Raw genomic sequence first — 17,192 nt, 5'->3', positions numbered from 1 at the left:
TATGTGCAAATTTTGTGCACTGCATGGGGTTCTCCAAGTGGAGTGTGATTATCATGTTATCATCTATCTCCTATTGATATTACAACTTCAAATGAAAAATTGAAGTGGGTTACAAAAATAGTATCGTGTATGTCAATCATTAAAATCAAGGTTACCTCATAATCATGACAACAGTTCGTAGAATCAAGCTAACCAGTTTCACCTGTCTCATGCAAACTGAACCTAACATTGTTACTTACTGACCCAGTCAACTTCCAGGCGCGTTGACTATTTGGGGAGATGGAAACAAAATCGAAGACTTAGATTTTAGCAGAAGACCCCAAGAACATCAGTACGTTACATGGTGAAGTGAAACTAAAAGTCCTTAACAGAGCGAATGACTTTCTACATTTTCTCATAAAAGAAACCACAATAAGCAAATCCAAAACAAAAATGGCTTATACCCTCTGCACCATATACACAATCTTGTTTTTTACTTGCTTCCCAATTTGCTCTGCTAGAGATACCATAACGTTGGACAACCCAATTCATAACAGCGGGGGAGAATCTCTTGTATCAGCCCAAAAAAGATTTGAGCTTGGTTTTTTTACCCCTAGTGGAAGCTCTAAGCATGGAAGATACGTAGGGATATGGTATTACAAATCAAGTCCAAGGGTGATAGTATGGATTGCCAACCGCGACAATTCAGTATCCAAAACCACTGGGGCTTTTGCTATTGCAGAAGATGGTGACTTACAGGTACAGGAGGATAATAATAAATTGTGGTCAGCTAATAGAGGTGGATCAATTTCTTTTAATAGGACAGTGAAGCTCTTGGATTCTGGGAACTTAGTTCTTATCGAAGGCCAAGCTGGCTCAGAAAGAATTATCTGGCAAAGCTTTGATAATCCAACTGATACGTTTCTTCCTGGAATGAAGATGACCGCAAAGATGAGTTTAACTTCATGGAAAAGTCATGCTGACCCTGCGCCAGGTAACTTCACTTTCCTGCAAGACCAAGATCGAAGAAACCAGTACATTATCGAGAATAGAGCAAGTCCTCATTGGAAAAGTGGATTATCAGGAAAGTTTTTCCACTCTGCTAACAATATTTATGGTAATAACTCTCATGTCATTTGCCCTGCTATATCCTCCTTGCTATCTAATTATACATCAGGTACTAGAAGAACGACATATCAGAATAAGACTTTTGACACCCATGGACAGGTTGATCATTACGGTATTAGACTGGTAATGGATCTTGATGGTCATATAAAGTTTTTTACTTGGGAGAATGACACAGCCTCTACGTCATGGAGTATGACCTGTATGGAACCAAGAGATAATTGCAGCCTGTTTAATGCTTGTGGTAACTTTGGCAGCTGCAATATTGAGGAAACTTGTATGTGCAAGTGTTTAGATGGGTTTGAACCCAAGGAGCTAAATAATTGGAATTCTGGACTTTATTCAGAGGGGTGCATTAGAAACTCCACCATATGCGGCAAGGGTGATCATTTCATTTTGTTGAAGATAATGGGAGTGGAAGCCCCTGGTGGCTACAGAACTGACATAGAGAGTGCAGATAAATGCAAAGAGGAATGCCTTGACGGATGTGAATGCCAGGCTTATTCATTTGAAGGAACAGAAATGAGCCATACAAAGGCTTATTCATATGAAACTAAAGCCACATGCTGGATTTGGTCAGAGGAGCTCAATAATATTCAGGAGTCCAAAGATGGAAGCAGTGAGGCCCGAGACCTCTATGTCCGTGTGGGTTCTTCTAATATAGGTACTTAATTTCGCTTCTTCTCGTTGTTTATAATAGAATCTTTATATATATATATATATATATAGCAGATTTGCAGGTTGTGGGGTTGATTGATCAATTTCAATATTTAATTAATACAGTGCGGCCTTGGTACGATGATAAGTGCCTTTTACCACCAAAAGTGATATGATAGGTCAAGGGTGTGAATTTGGACATCAGCCTTTACAATAATAATAATAATAATTAGCAGTAAGGTTACCTTCCAATCTCCTCTTCTAACCCCACAAAATTATGAATTTTATGCACTGTATATGATCTTTAGTGTCCATTTCCATATGCAACATGATTGGCCAAGTGCTGTGTTTTAGTAGTGAAACTAATTTTAATTTAGAATAACACAATGCCTTGCCATATTATGATGGTTCTGGGTCTTCTGGCACATAGTGTCAGTTTAATTCCAGAAAGAAATATTTGCTTTTAGACACCCACTTTTTCCTTTTTCTTCGAAAAAAAGAAAAATCTGATATATATATATATATATATTAGCACGGACCTATATTGAATCATCTCTTGACCAATGAGTTTTAAGTTTATTTATTGTTGTTCATTGTCCTCTGCTACAATGAAAGGCCAAGCCAGCCAGAAGTTCATGGCCAGCGTATTATATCCATCGATTTTCATATATGTTATGAATCATAAATTATGATCTACTGCCTTGAAATGTGCAACAATCATTGGATTACCAAGATCCCGTTTGGCATCATCATCATTTAGGATCCAGCTAACAAGAACTTGCACCTTTTAATTTGTTTGTTTGTTTGTTTTGGATAAATATAAAAGAATCAAACAATAGAGCATTTACCCCCGTGACTTAAAAACAAACTAAACCTGTATTTATTTTTGTTTTTAGTTTTTATTTAGTACCTGCAATAGCACTAGCTGCCAGGTCATTGTCATTCCTATATTTATATACATACTAGTCGTGTTTATTATGAACACCCATTACACTCATTCTTACACACACTTGAAATGTATTGAAATCATGACCTCAAGTCACGATTTTTAAGTTAGAAATCATGATTTCAGTGTATTTCAAGTGTGTATGTAAGAATGTGTGTACTAATATTTTCCCTATATATAATGTAGCTAGTCATATTATTACTTATTTGTTCTCTTCCATTTTTGAAGTTGCTCACCCAAATCCTGAAGGATCTTCCTACAAGAAGAAGCAATTTGGTCCAATGTTCTTGATGATTATTGCAACTTTGATGATTATTGCAACTTTGGTGGTTATTGCGTGCTGTTACATCTATTATTTGATAAGAAGAAAACTGGCCGAAGGACAAGGTAACCAGTGTGAAAAGAACCATTTATTATAGTGTCAAAATGAAAATAATTTGGTTTCTTCCATACAATTAACAAGGGACTGAAATTATAATCAATCCTTTCTCGAATCAGTTAATAGGGAAAGAAATCGGGAAAACACAGCATTTCGCCTGTATGACAGTGAGCGACGTGTCAAAAATTTGATGGAGTCAGGCCAATTTAGAGAAGAGGATAAAAAAGGCATAGATGTACCATTTTTCGATTTAAAAAGCATACTAGCTGCTACAGACTACTTTTCAGAAACAAAAAAGCTTGGACAAGGGGGGTTTGGGCCTGTTTACAAGGTAATTTATCCTTTTGGCATTCATTATAGTTAATTTTAAACTTGATTTCTAATTAATGGACGGTGCTTATGGGAGTATTTCTCAGGGTTCCTTTCTAGGGGGACAAGAAATTGCTATAAAAAGGCTCTCAAGTGGTTCTGGACAAGGCTTGGAGGAATTTAAGAATGAGGTTGTTTTAATTGCTAAACTTCAACATCGGAATCTTGTTAGACTTTTGGGCTATTGCATTGAAGGAGATGAAAAAATGTTACTGTATGAATACATGCCAAACAAAAGCTTAGACTCCTTTTTATTTGGTTAGACTCTAAACCTGCTGTTTAAAATATTTGTACTGCATATCATATCAAAGCCTAAGCAGATTACTAAAACATGTGCTGAAATGGAAATGACATGCAAGATCGGACTCTATGTGTGTTACTGAACTGGAAGATACGCTTTGACATCATTTTGGGAATCGCTCGAGGGCTGCTCTATCTTCACCAAGATTCTAGGTTGAGGATCATTCATAGAGATTTGAAAGCAAGTAATGTTCTACTTGACGAGGAGATGAACCCCAAGATTTCAGACTTTGGCTTGGCAAGGATATTTGGAGGCAAACAAACTGAGGCAACAACAACCAGAGTAGTTGGTACTTAGTAAGTTTGATGCAGATCATTGTTTTAGACTTTGTATTACAGTTTTCAGTTCTCCCATCTCTGCTCCCTAATTCACTGAAAATTTAAATAATTTTTGTTATGCAGCGGCTACATGTCTCCAGAATACGCATTGGATGGGTTTTTCTCGGTCAAGTCTGATGCGTTCAGCTTTGGAGTAGTTGTACTTGAGATCATCAGTGGAAAAAGGAACACAGGATTTCACCAATCAGAACATGCTTTGAGTCTTTTAGGTTATGTAAGTAGCATTAGTAAGCCAAAAGAAAAAAAAATGTTGCATCGATTACATATAGTTGTTTTTCCTGCACTCTATTTAATGCCAATTTCAATTTTCAAATTGTCTTAGGCATGGAAATTGTGGAAAGAAGGCAAGGCTTTAGATTTAATGGACCAAACGTTACGTGAAACTTGTAATGCAGAGGAATTTTTGAGGTGTGTGAACGTTGGGCTTTTATGTGTACAAGAAGATCCAAGTGATCGTCCCACAATGTCGAATGTAGTTTTCTTGCTTGGTAGTGAAACTGCAACTCTCCCATATCCGAAACAACCAGCCTATGTTGTTAGAAGATCCCTTTCTAGCACTGCTTCTTCTTCTAATACAAAACCAGAAAGATCGATTGAATTAACAGCTACCATCGAAGAAGGCCGATAATGGTGGATAGCATGGAGACTTTCAGGATTTTTGTTTTCTCTTTATCAGTGTAGCCTAAATTTCTAGTATTCATACTATGGTTCTCATAGGAACAAGTAAGGCGTATTTCTTGTTTATCAAATTGGTATTTTTTTTACTGTCCCTGATAACATTGTATCCAAAGTAAGTCTGATTGTTAACTATTTGAACCTCCTTTGTAGTAATTGTACTTCCCTGATTTCTAATTGTTTCAAACTCAGACCAACTGCCTTCATTTATTTATTCCTATTATTTTCAAGCCTAGCTAGAATTGCATTATTAGCAATTTTGCATCAAGAGGTACACTCAGGGTTACATTTGAGCTGTACTGTTCACTGCCGCACTATGCAGGAAGAGATTCAATATAATGCTATATCCTATATATTCACATGTACCATTAGTGTACTTATAAAGAATAGGCATACATGTCATGTCTGCATTGTAGATCATCTCAAATGCAGTCATATGAATCCATTTGGAAAGTGTTCTAATAGGACAGACTGGTCGAATTTCACGCAGTAGGCAGTGTAATTGTATTATGAATTATCTAATATTCCATCTAAACCAAAGAAACATAAAATTTTAGTAGTTGAAACATACTAATAGTATTGCGCCTTCTGCTACCTTATTTTCAATCTGATTTTCAATAATCGAAAAATGCAATTTTGTGTTGTGCCTTCTGCTACCTTTGTAGAATTCGTTACTCTGTTCTTGCACGATAGTATCTTGGCTTGCCTGCTGTGTGCGTTCTGTTATTGAGGAGATGTAGTACTATAGATTTTACTTTCTAGTGACTATTTATGTTTGCAACTAGTTCTTCTTTGATTTTGTTAGTTTGTGTGAGTTGAATATCTGTTATAGATAGTGTGAGTTTGGAGTTCTTCAGTTCTTCTGAACAGTATTGCTGCTGATTGTACTTGTCCCTAGTCTAGCTGGTTCTTTTTTCTGGTTTGCATAAAGTTATTCATTAAGAAAAAAAAAAAAAAAAAAAAAAGGAAGGAAAAGAAAGAACTAAAAATACTAGTCGATTTGGTGGATATGGAAACTAGGTATTACGTTTTAGATTAACAAATTCCATAACAATGTAATAATCATCAAGTTTATAATGTGTTGATCAATTATTAAGATCACAGTTTGAAGATATAGCTCAAAGAAGACATTCTATTTGAATTTAAACTGTCTTATTTGATCAAATAGCAAACGTTGACAGACTTTCAATTTCTTTTCAATCGATCAAAAGAGGTTTTTTATTTTATTTTTATTTTTTCGATTGTAATTTCGATCAATCAAAAATTGGGAAAATAGAATCTTGCATGTTTTAATTAAAAGCAACTTCCTTGGTTTTCGTACCCCGCGTGCATAACACATGAAATGCTTATTAGAAATTCAACTTCACAAGGTTTAGATAGATTGTAGTTGTGCATCATACACAGATATAATCTAAACCTAATATATTCAATCTGTGAGTTCACAAAATCAATATTCATATCAAGTTTAGGTTAATATTTAGCTATTTCAGAAGAGAGAATTTGAGTTTATATAACACACTCAACTTGGTTATGCATTTGAATGTATCTGACAATTATTTGAGTAATTGATTATTACAAATTCTATCTCTTAGGGCTTTAATCTCATTTAAATTTTGGTTTGTTATAAATTTTTTAATACATTTTCTTTGTTTTGGTTTTGAATCATGTTTTTGTTGGGTTTTGAGTAGAAAAATTATTTATTTTATTCATTTTCCTTTGAACGGTTTTAGACCCCTTAAACACACAGATTGCGTAGCCTAGATTAATTAGCCAAGTTGTTACTTAGTCAAATTAAGCAATTCTAGGTTAAAACAATCCAAACAATCATATCAAGATATAAAGCAGCGGAAAATAAATAACACAAGATATGATCACCCAGGAAACCACACGGTAAAAACCTGGGGAGGATTTGACCCACCGATCCTCAAGGCTAACCTGAATTCACTATGAAAGAATTGAAGTTCGTACAAAAGGACTACAAGCTCCCCGCTCGACTTCCTAATGCTACCCACCAGTAGAACTTCCTGACACGACCACGCGCAGGCTCCGAATCACGGACTACTTCTTTCTTGAATTCTTCAATCAGCTACAAGCTCCCCGCTTGCTTTTCTTTTAAGTTCCAATGGTTGCAACAGTAATGATCTTCAAGATGTTGAAATCATCTCTACCATGAAAACCCTAAGTTTTGTGTAAAGGAAAGCTCCTCAAAGATCTCACAAGAGATTCACACAAAACCGCAATGTATGAGCAACAATACAATATGGACAACCTCCAAAAACGTGACTAGGGTTTAGTTTATATACCTAGGGTAAAAACATAAAACCCTAAACGTTTAATGAAGTAGGGCTGAGTTGGAAATTCTGCAGAAAATTCAACCTGTGCGATTTTCGATCGATCGAGTCTATTCTTCGATCGATCGAGCCAGGCCGAAAGTCCCAAGTACTTCTGCAGCCACTCGATTCCAACTTTACAATATTAAACCAACTTTGAGCAAGTCTAAATAAGACTAAATACAATGTTTTGATCATGGTTTGCCAACATTACAAATTAGAGTTTTAAATACATAAAATCCTAAGACCTTAGAACCTAACATCCTTGATTTATAATTTTTTAAATAATTAATATGGTTTTTGGATATAGGATGAGAATGTTTGGATTTTAAGAAAGTTTGTTTTGGTGAATAATTGTCAATTTCTAATGTACTTTGATGATACACAAAATTTTGAAAGTAAATGTTGTTTACAAATGAATGCTTCTCTACCTTATCTTTTTTGGGATTTTTTTTTTCATCTTGATAATATAGAAATTGTTATAAATATAATGTGAGTATACATGCATGCATACATACACACACACACACACACACACACACACACACACACATATATATATATATATATTAACTTTAAGAAAAAGATTAACTACTAATTAGGCATTAATCCTAAATCTAACAGGCAACTTGAAAGCTAATCAAAATATATTAGATTGAGTAGTTGATTTTCTCCACACAACAACAACAACAACAACAACAACAACAAAAGATTGAGTAGTTGATGAACTAGGTGCCATGATATTAAACTAAACAAGCATGAATCACTATTAACTAGAGTCAATCCCAATTACCATTGAACTGAATTTCTTGTGGAAGGATCTTAGTTCAAAATAAAAAGAAGGGTAAAATATTATTTTCTTCTCTAAACTTTTATAAAAGTTTTTTTTTTCATCCCTAAACTTTTAAAAGTTCGTTTTGGGAGCCTAAAAACGTGTTTTCAAACTCCAAAATTCCATTTTTGCAACGCCAACTCCTCATAACTTTTTAAAAAGCACTCATTTGAAACTCAAAACACCATGTTGTACTAGTTTATACAAACACACCATTAAATAACATTAATATAATTACCATCTAGCTACAGTAAAGTGCCATCTTTGGAATTTTACTATAGTTAGGTGTTAAAAAATTTGACTCTGTTTTAGCACCCAAAACCCTTAAAAACCCACTATATTAATGGTGAGCTATTTTAGTACCCAAAACCCTAAAAAACTCACTATATTAATGGTGCCAAAAGTCAAATTTTTTAAAACCTAGCTAGCTATTTTAGCATCTTTAATGTGAATGCTCTTAGTGTTTTTTTTTTTAAATTATTTTTTATATTATATTCTCTGACTTTTTTCTCCTCGTCAGTTATCCACTTCTCCTCCAAACTCTCTTTTTTTCCTCTACTTGTCTTTCTCTCTTTCCTTCACCCCTACCTCCTTCTTAGTTGTCCTTCTCCCACTCTTTGCCTCTTGCCATGTTGCCAACATTGTTGACCTCGCAATTTGGATTTCGGGTTGATTTTTGTTGTTGTTGTTGTGTGTGTGTGTGTTTTTTTTTTTGGTTGGTGATTTGGGTTGATCTAATTTTGAGTTTTTTGGGTTGGTGGTTTGGGCCGGTGTTGGTTGAGTTAAGTTTTGGTGATGTTTGGTTGATTTTAGTGGTGGTTGGTGGTGATGGGTTAGCTTTTTTTTGTGGTAGTGGTGGGTTGTGGGGGTGGTGGTTGGTTGGTTGTGAATGGTGGTGGTAGGTTGTGGATGGTGGCTAGGTTTTGTATTTTTTTTTTTAATACCAGTGAGTTTTTTTTTTAGTATATTTTAATGCCTTGTAATGATAAAATAGAAGATGAGATATGTAAGTTTTATTGTTAAATACCATCCTAAAATAGACAAAGTGACTTTTTGGCGTGTTAAAATAGCATTTTTGTGTGTGTGTGTGGAGGATTAGAAATTCAAGGAGTGTTTTTTCATTTAGACATTTTGCTATTTTAGCTAATTACTTTTTAATATATATGCATTTGATTCTCTATTCTCTATTCAATTTATTTAAATATTCATTATTATTATTTCCATCCTCCCCTCCTTTTATTTTCTTTTTTCTTTTTCTTTTTTATTTTTTTTTTATTTTCTTGTGTTTTCTTAACAAATAAACAAGGGCACTATAGCTAAATGATATTTTGGCTAATGTTTACTGAAGCAAATGTGGATGTTTTTATTGGGTTCATTTTCCATATTAGGTTGTTGTCCTATTTTAGAGAACCCATTATGAATGCGGAAGGGGTGGGGGTGATTCGAATTTTAGATATATTTTTTGAAAGAATTAAAACGTATCAATTGAATTACAAGGCTTTTGGTCTAACTACATAAATATTAGTATATCAACATATTAGACATTGAGCAAAACAATGTCAATATTCTTCAACATTTGATAATTACAATTCATGAAACTGTGTTAAGTCTTTCTTACACATGTCATACCAATTGACAACATGCATGCTGTGGTCAACTTGTGGGATATTTCTTCTGTGAAATATACCACGGGTTCAGGGACGGAGCCAGGTGGGAGCCCCCCATGACCTTAAGAAAAAAAGGGTAGGTATATTCTCTACTTTTATATATTTAGGTCCTCTTAGGGATGACAATTCGTGTTCGGGTGTCGGGGTTTGTGTTGTGTTAACTCATGAGTATCCGACTATATGAGTCAACATTAATCCGACATGTTTATTAAATGGGTCAAGATTCCTCAACCCTAAAATGACACATTTATTAAACGAGTTAGTTGTGTTGACTTGTTTATCAGATTTTTTCAAAATGAAAAAAAAAAATTATGAAAAAACAAACAAATAAATATTTTTAATATAAAATTCAGAACTAATGAGTAATTGCATCACAAATAATCATTCAAAATCAAAGTATATCTCAATATCACAAATAATTAATCACAATATGTCAAAAAAATAAATAAACCATAACAACTAATAAGTTTATATACCTAGGGTTTGAAGGGTATATTGATAAAATGTCATTTAATTAAATGGGTTAGATGGGTTAAACGGGTTCCATGGGTTGAACACCAATCCAACCCATTTATTAAACGGGTTATTCTTGTCAACCCGAATATGATACGAACCTAGGGCTGTCCAAGGACCCGCCGGACCGACCAACCCGGTGCCGCTGACTAGAACCCGACCCGCCGCCGATCGAACCGACTACTCTGGCGGTCGGGGACGGATTTGATTCTCCGAAATTCGAGATCGACGGGTCGGAGGTCGGATCTCCTTCTCTCAAATCCGAGAAACCCAATCCGACTGACCTATCATTTTTCCCGCGAGATTTGAGATTTTTTTGGGAAGCTTTAAGCTAGATCCGGCGAGATTTCGCTAGATCTAGCCAAGATCTTGCTAAAAATGGCCAAGATCTCGCTAGATCTGGAGAGATCGGCCGGATTTCTACCGTTTTTCAAAAAAAATTACTGGAGTTCTGCCGTTTTTCATCTTTTTTTCGCCGGATTCTCGCCGTTTTCCAAATAATCAACCCCGATTGATCTGCCCGAACTCTGTGGAAGCTCCGACCTGTCCGATCCGATCTACCCTCTGGTCGGCGGCGGGTTAAAATTTGGAAGACCTGATCTAGTCGGGTTGGTTCCGGGTTGGGCACAAACCCGACCCGGACCGACCTGTGGACAGGCCTATACGAACCCATCAAATTTCGACCCATAACCTGCTAATTTTGTGTCATGTTGTGTTAGATTCATAGGTCGTGTCCAATTTTACCACCTCTACGTCATCTCTTTCAAAAATCCTGGCCCCCCTCACCTCTAATTTTACATTGATTTGATTGTAAGAGTATTAACATTAGTAGTAAAATAGCATAAGGTTCTAAATTTGCCCAATAAACCATAAAATACACCCACATTAGTCTATTTATCATTGTGTAAAAGTATTTGTTTTAGTGTAACTATGTAAATTTACATAGTTAATGTAGCTATGCAAATGAATATTTTAGTAGTTCTTTTGATTGACGAGGTTTTTGGTTGAAGAAGAGAGAGATATGATTTGGGATATTAATAAAAAATTGACAGGAAAATAGTATTAACGGTGTAATTGTAAAATAGATAATTTGATACAAGGTATTTTGAAAAGTGAGTATGTAAAATAGAAAAAATAGATTCTTATGCTAAATTAGACAATAATTTTTGCACGAACTAATGTAAATGCTCTACTATAATAAGAAATAATGGTATTTTATGTTTTTTTCTTTTTAAGAAAATGATTGCATTGTAATGTATTATGAAGAATGATTCAGTGTCTTTGTTTTTGTAAATAGTTTGTTTGTTTGTGTTTTTTTTTTTTTTTTTTTTTTTTTATTTTTTTTGATTTGTTAATAGTTTGTTAATATTAAATGAATGCTTATTTGGAATTCCATGATAATTGTTTTTGCTTATACTTCGACATCCCCTAACCAAAAATCTTGGTTTCGTCACTACATGAGACCTATGGGTTTTTGCTGTAATGAAAATATACAACAACCCCTCATATAGGGATGGATCTCATGTGAGTATTTACAACAACCCTCCGTTTGGAAATTGTTTATTTTTAATAACATATTTACATAGTATTTATAAAAAAACATATAGTTTTTAGTAACTTTTATGTTAAATATGTTAAAAAAAAGCTAAAGGCTAGTTTATTTTTTTCTTTCTTAAAAAGCTAAATTATTTGAAAGAAAAAAAAAATTAAGACAAAAAACTAAAAGATAAACTTTTTCAACAATTCCCGAATCTACACTGGATAATATTTCCAACAGGAAAATCTTGTTATCAAGATGCAAATTTCATGTTAATTAGAGGACGCGTAGGCCTAAACCATATCCATTCATCGCACGCGGAAAATGTGAGTGGCTGGTATTCTTCTATCATCTGGTAATGCGAACACTGACTGGACCAGCATGAAATAGGTGTAGTGAACATTATTTAGACACTGCAAAGATCTTTGACGTATTGCCTGCTACTTGCTATTAAAAGTACTTTTAGTCTTTTTTTTCTTTCTCCAAAGATGGTAAAAGGTGCTTTTACTTTATTATTCTTACTTTCCAAGAAACTACCACTCCAAACTGCAGATTAATGGTATTCCTCTCTTATCTATATATTGTCGTGACCCAAAATTATGGACTTCTTCAGGAGATATAAATACCCTTTTTTGGTTTCAAAGACAGCTAACTTCATACTTTTTAATCTTGTTTTCTTCTGTATCTGTCAATTCAGGACAAACATAAATTGGGAGGATTTATTATTATTATTATTTAAACTAAGATCCTTCGACTAGAATTACAATTCAATGCTAATTTAGCTTGGCTCTAAATGATTTGTGCTTATTTGGTTTAATATCATGGACCTAGCTCATCAACTACTCAAAGATTACCTTCAAGTTTCCTATTTGCTTCAGGATTAATGCCTAATGTGAAATCTTATTTAAACTCCCTAATTAGATTAAAGTACATTTTTTTAACTCTTAAAGTTTGTTACTATTTTCATTTTGGTTCTTATAGTTTGATTTGGTTTTCATATTGCCCTTGTTGTTCATTTCAATTAATAATTTGGTGATACGATCATTATATGAGTAACGTGACTTAATGGATGCCACTTAGACGGCACTTAATGGTGAGATTAATATCAGGAGTGGTTGACAGAGATATGAAAATGAAATCAAATGTGAAGGGCCAACATGAAAGTTTAAAACATAAAAAGCCAAACGGAAAACAATCCCAAACATTAAGGACTAAAAGTGTATTTTAGTCAATTAATTAACTATTTAACAATTATGCCCATTTAATTAGTGATTACAATTATGTTAATTTAATTGTATTTAGCACAAAAAAAAAAGAAGTTAATTAAATTGTAACCACAACAAGTACCAAATCTAAAGAGTAAATCAAGAGACAATAAAAATTGAAATTTGGCTACAAAATGAAAAACTAATTGAAAAAACGCCAAAGGAAAAAGCACTCTTGAGGGTAACCTAGCCCAACTAAGAAGATCTAGTTAAACTTACTTTACCCTAGAAACTACACTACCTTGTCGACCTATAACAGTTTCAGAATGTTTGAACTCTTTGTACATTAACCCTTTCAAGAATAGCCCGTCTATGTTCACAACTAGAATTTCAGATCGACTCCAATGAACTTTGAATGTTTAAATTATTAGTGTTATGTATTGGGTTGATAAACTTATGGTAGCAACTTTGTAGCGAATAATGATTTTTCAAACTTTCAGGTTGAACAAATTAGGTTTGGTTTGGGTTGTCTCTGTATATGGTTCATGGCTACAACCTCTCTAAACATTATGAAGTTGAGTTTATAATAAGAAGCCTATTAGATGTTATAAAAGCAGGGTACGAAAACCAAGGAAACTGCCTTTATTTATAACATGTTAGATTTTGTTTTCATGATTTTCGATTGATCAAGTTACAACCAAATAGCTATCAAAAATCATATTTTGACCAATTGAGAAGAGATTGATAGTCTATCAAAACTTGTTGTTTGATCAATTAAGGCTGTTGAAATCCTGATAAAATATCTTTTTTGAGTTGCATCTTCACATTATGATCTCGATCATTGATCAACACATCATAAACTTGATCATTATTGCATTGTTATGGAAGTTCTCAATCTAAAACCCAAAACCTGGTAAAAGAAAAAAAAAAAAAGGATTTATAATTATGATTTACACTTTGTCATATAAGTAGATAGTTGCCCATAGGCTAATATATCTACAAAATTGTGCGCTACATGTGATTCTCAAGGTGGAGTATGATTATCACATCATTTATCTCCTGTTGATTTTTACACTCTCAATTGAATGAATTGAAGTGGGCTACAATTCAGCATCATGTATGTCAATTACTAAAAGCAAGGTTTCCTCATTTCCATGAAATTATTCATAGAAAAAAGTTTACTCGTTTCGCCTACCTCATGCAAACCGAAACTTACACTGTAATTTCCTGACCAAGTCCACTTTTTGCGCGTAGACTATTCAGTGAAAAGGAAACAAGATTTAATAATTTTTAGCTAGAAGACTTGGATTGTAGCAGAAGACCTCGTGGCCATCACAAAAGTGAACTACGAGTCCACAACAGTGCGCACAACTTACCACATTCTCTCATAACAGAATCCACAAGCAGCAAAACCAGAATAACAATGGCCTTCACATGGTCTGCAAGTCATATTTCATTCTGTACCATATACACATTCTTGTTTCTATCTTCATTTTCATTTTGCTCTGCTAGAGATACCTTAACATTTCGCAACCCAATTAATGACAACCAGGGAGAATCTCTTGTATCAGCCGGAAAAATATTTGAGCTTGGTTTTTTCACCCCCAGTGGAAGCTCTAAGCATGGAAGATATGTAGGGATATGGAATTACAAGTCAAGTCCAATGGTAGTTGTATGGGTTGCCAACCGTATTGAGCCAGTATCGTCCAAAACCACTGGGGCTTTTACTAGTTCAGAGAATGGCGACCTACAGGTACTAGACAATACTAAAAAGTTATGGTCAGCTAAGATCGGCGGATCAACTTCTTTTAATAGGACAGTGAAGCTCTTGGATTCTGGGAACTTAGTTCTTATCGAAGGTCAAGCTGGCTCAGAAACAATTCTCTGGCAAAGCTTTGAGAATCCAACTGATACATTTCTTCCTGGAATGAAGATGAATGCAGAGATGACTTTAACTTCGTGGAAAAGTCAAGTTGACCCTGCGCCAGGGAACTACACTTTCCGGCAAGACCAAGATCGAGGAAACCAGTACAAAATTGAGAATAGAGCAATTCCATACTGGAAAAGTGGATTATCAGGAGAGTTATTTAACTCTGATAACAATCTTATTTTTACAGCAATATCCAGCTTGCTATCTAACTCTATATCGGGTACTGGAAGACCGACATATAAGATTAAAAATAAGACTCTTACAAAAAGTACTACCCCTGGACGGTTTGATTATTACCGTATGAGACTGGTAATGGATCTTGATGGTCATATAAAGCTTTATAAGTTGGATAACGATACAGCCCCTGCCTCATGGAGTTTGACCCTTATGGAACCAAGAGATAATTGCAGCGTGTTAATGCTTGTGGTTCCTTTGGCAGCTGCAATATTGAGAAAAGTCCAATGTGCAACTGCTTAGATGGGTTTCAGCCTAAGGCACTAAATCATTGGAATTCTGGGTTTTATTCAGAGGGGTGCACTAGAAACTGCTCCATATGTCGCAAGGGTGATAATTTCTTGATGTTGAAGATAACTGGAGTGGGAACCGACGGTGGCAATGGAATTTACAAACAAAGTGCAGATGAATGCAAAGTGGAATGCCTTAGCGATTGTCGCTGCCAGGCTTATTCATTTCAAAGTACAGATATAAGCCATACAAAGGCTAATACGGCCACCTGCTGGATTTGGTCAGAGGATGTCAACAATATCCAGGAGGAGTCCATCGATGGAGGCAGTGACGCCCGAGAACTCTATGGGTCTGTTTGGATAGCACTTATTGTTGCTGAAAATTGATAAAAACTGATTGTTGCTGAAAACACTGTAGCAAAATAATTTTTTAAATATATGAATAGTACCGTGGGACCCACTTTTAATATTTTTAATATGTGAACAGTGTATGAACAGTACGTGAACAGTACACGCACAGTACATGCACAGTGTTTTTTTCTCACAAAAATCAACAAATCCGGCTGAAGGAAAAAAAAAAAAAAAAAAGCAGAAAACGCAACACAACTTTGAGTAACTAACCGTGCTATCCAAACGTAGGCTATGTCCGTGTGGGTCTTCCTGACATAGGTACTTAATTTTTGCTTCTTCTTGTTCTTTATAATGGAATATATATAGCACTATAGCAGATTTGCAGGATATGGGGACTGAGGGTTGATTGATCAATTCCGGTCTTTAATGGCTAAAATTTTTGGCAAAACTATAATATTGGTCCCTCAAGTTTATTCTGCGTGCACAATTGATCCCTTAAGTTTGAAGTGAGCACAATTGGTCTCTCAAGTTTTAAAACTGAGTTGTATTGGTCCTTTTACTAACTGCCGTTAGTGGTGTTACTTATGTGGCTAATAGGATAATGACTTGGCATTTTTTTTTAATGATGTGACATTTTTTTATTAAAAAATTATCAAATAAATTTACATGTGAGATGCTGCCAACAACTTTGCCCGTGGCCACTATTCTAGTAAGCATTTCACACTTGTCAATGTTTGTTTTTTTTTTTTTTTGGGTGCCATTTTAATTACAGCATCTAAAACAAAACTATTTCCCCAATACCAAGTTTCTGATCCACTATTTATCAAAAAAAAAAAAAAAGTTTCTAATCTGCCACTCTCACCCCACCGCCACTGCCACCATCCTCTACATGAACCCGAATCGGCTGCAAAATTCACACGAAGGCGAAGAAGAACTGGACCTAAACAACGACATCATTTCCAGTATCGACGAATCAGGCACCGAATGGACTGTATTAGAAAGCTTGCCGACAATTGCACTGGCCTCCAAGGATTTTTGGTTTTTAATGCTGTTGGTGGAGGCACTGGCTCTTGGCTTGGCTTCCTTCTCTTAGCTGCATTTGTCTACTGTTTATAGGAAGAAATCAAAGGGGTTTCACATCCTAAGCATTTTGTAATTTTTTAATAAAAAAGTGCCACATCATTAAAAAAAAAAAATGACAAATCATTGTTCTGTTAGCCACGTAATTAACACCACTAACGGTATTAGTAAAAGGATTAATACAACTTAGTATTAAAACTTGAGAGACCAAATATGCTCGCTTCAAACTTGAGGGACTAATTGCGCATATAGGCTAAACTTGAGGGACCAACATTGTAGTTTCGCCAAAATTTTTCTAGCACAGCACGGACTTGGTGTGATGACAAGTGTCTTCCACCAACAAAAGTGACGTAATATTTATTTCTTTGGGTTTGAATTTGGAAATTAGTCTCTTCAATAATAATAATAATAATAATAATAAGAAGAAGAAGAAGAAGGGGTAAGGCTACTTTCCAATCTCCTCTTCTAGCCCGGCAAAATTGGGAATTCTATGCACCCAATTCCAAAATTCCAT

At 34.8% G+C, this 17,192-nt stretch overlaps 1 protein-coding gene across 1 annotated transcript; it reads left to right on the top strand.

Annotated features, from left to right (window-relative positions):
* Nucleotides 1-340: 340 nt before the first annotated feature.
* On the top strand, nucleotides 341-15,340 carry LOC112012370 (G-type lectin S-receptor-like serine/threonine-protein kinase At4g03230). The gene is made up of 8 exons (XM_065777509.1): nucleotides 341-1,768; nucleotides 2,936-3,094; nucleotides 3,206-3,417; nucleotides 3,503-3,713; nucleotides 3,815-4,052; nucleotides 4,158-4,308; nucleotides 4,417-4,714; nucleotides 14,368-15,340. Exons 1-8 carry the CDS (start codon nucleotides 433-435, stop codon nucleotides 15,258-15,260), a joined length of 3,498 nt encoding a protein of 1,165 aa, XP_065633581.1. The 5' UTR covers nucleotides 341-432; the 3' UTR covers nucleotides 15,261-15,340.
* Nucleotides 15,341-17,192: the final 1,852 nt, after the last annotated feature.

This window comes from Quercus suber, unplaced genomic scaffold (assembly GCF_002906115.3).
Source record: "Quercus suber isolate HL8 unplaced genomic scaffold, Cork oak 2.0 scaffold_157, whole genome shotgun sequence".
Lineage (NCBI taxonomy): Eukaryota > Viridiplantae > Streptophyta > Magnoliopsida > Fagales > Fagaceae > Quercus > Quercus suber.
This window is presented reverse-complemented; position numbering and strand designations above follow the sequence as displayed.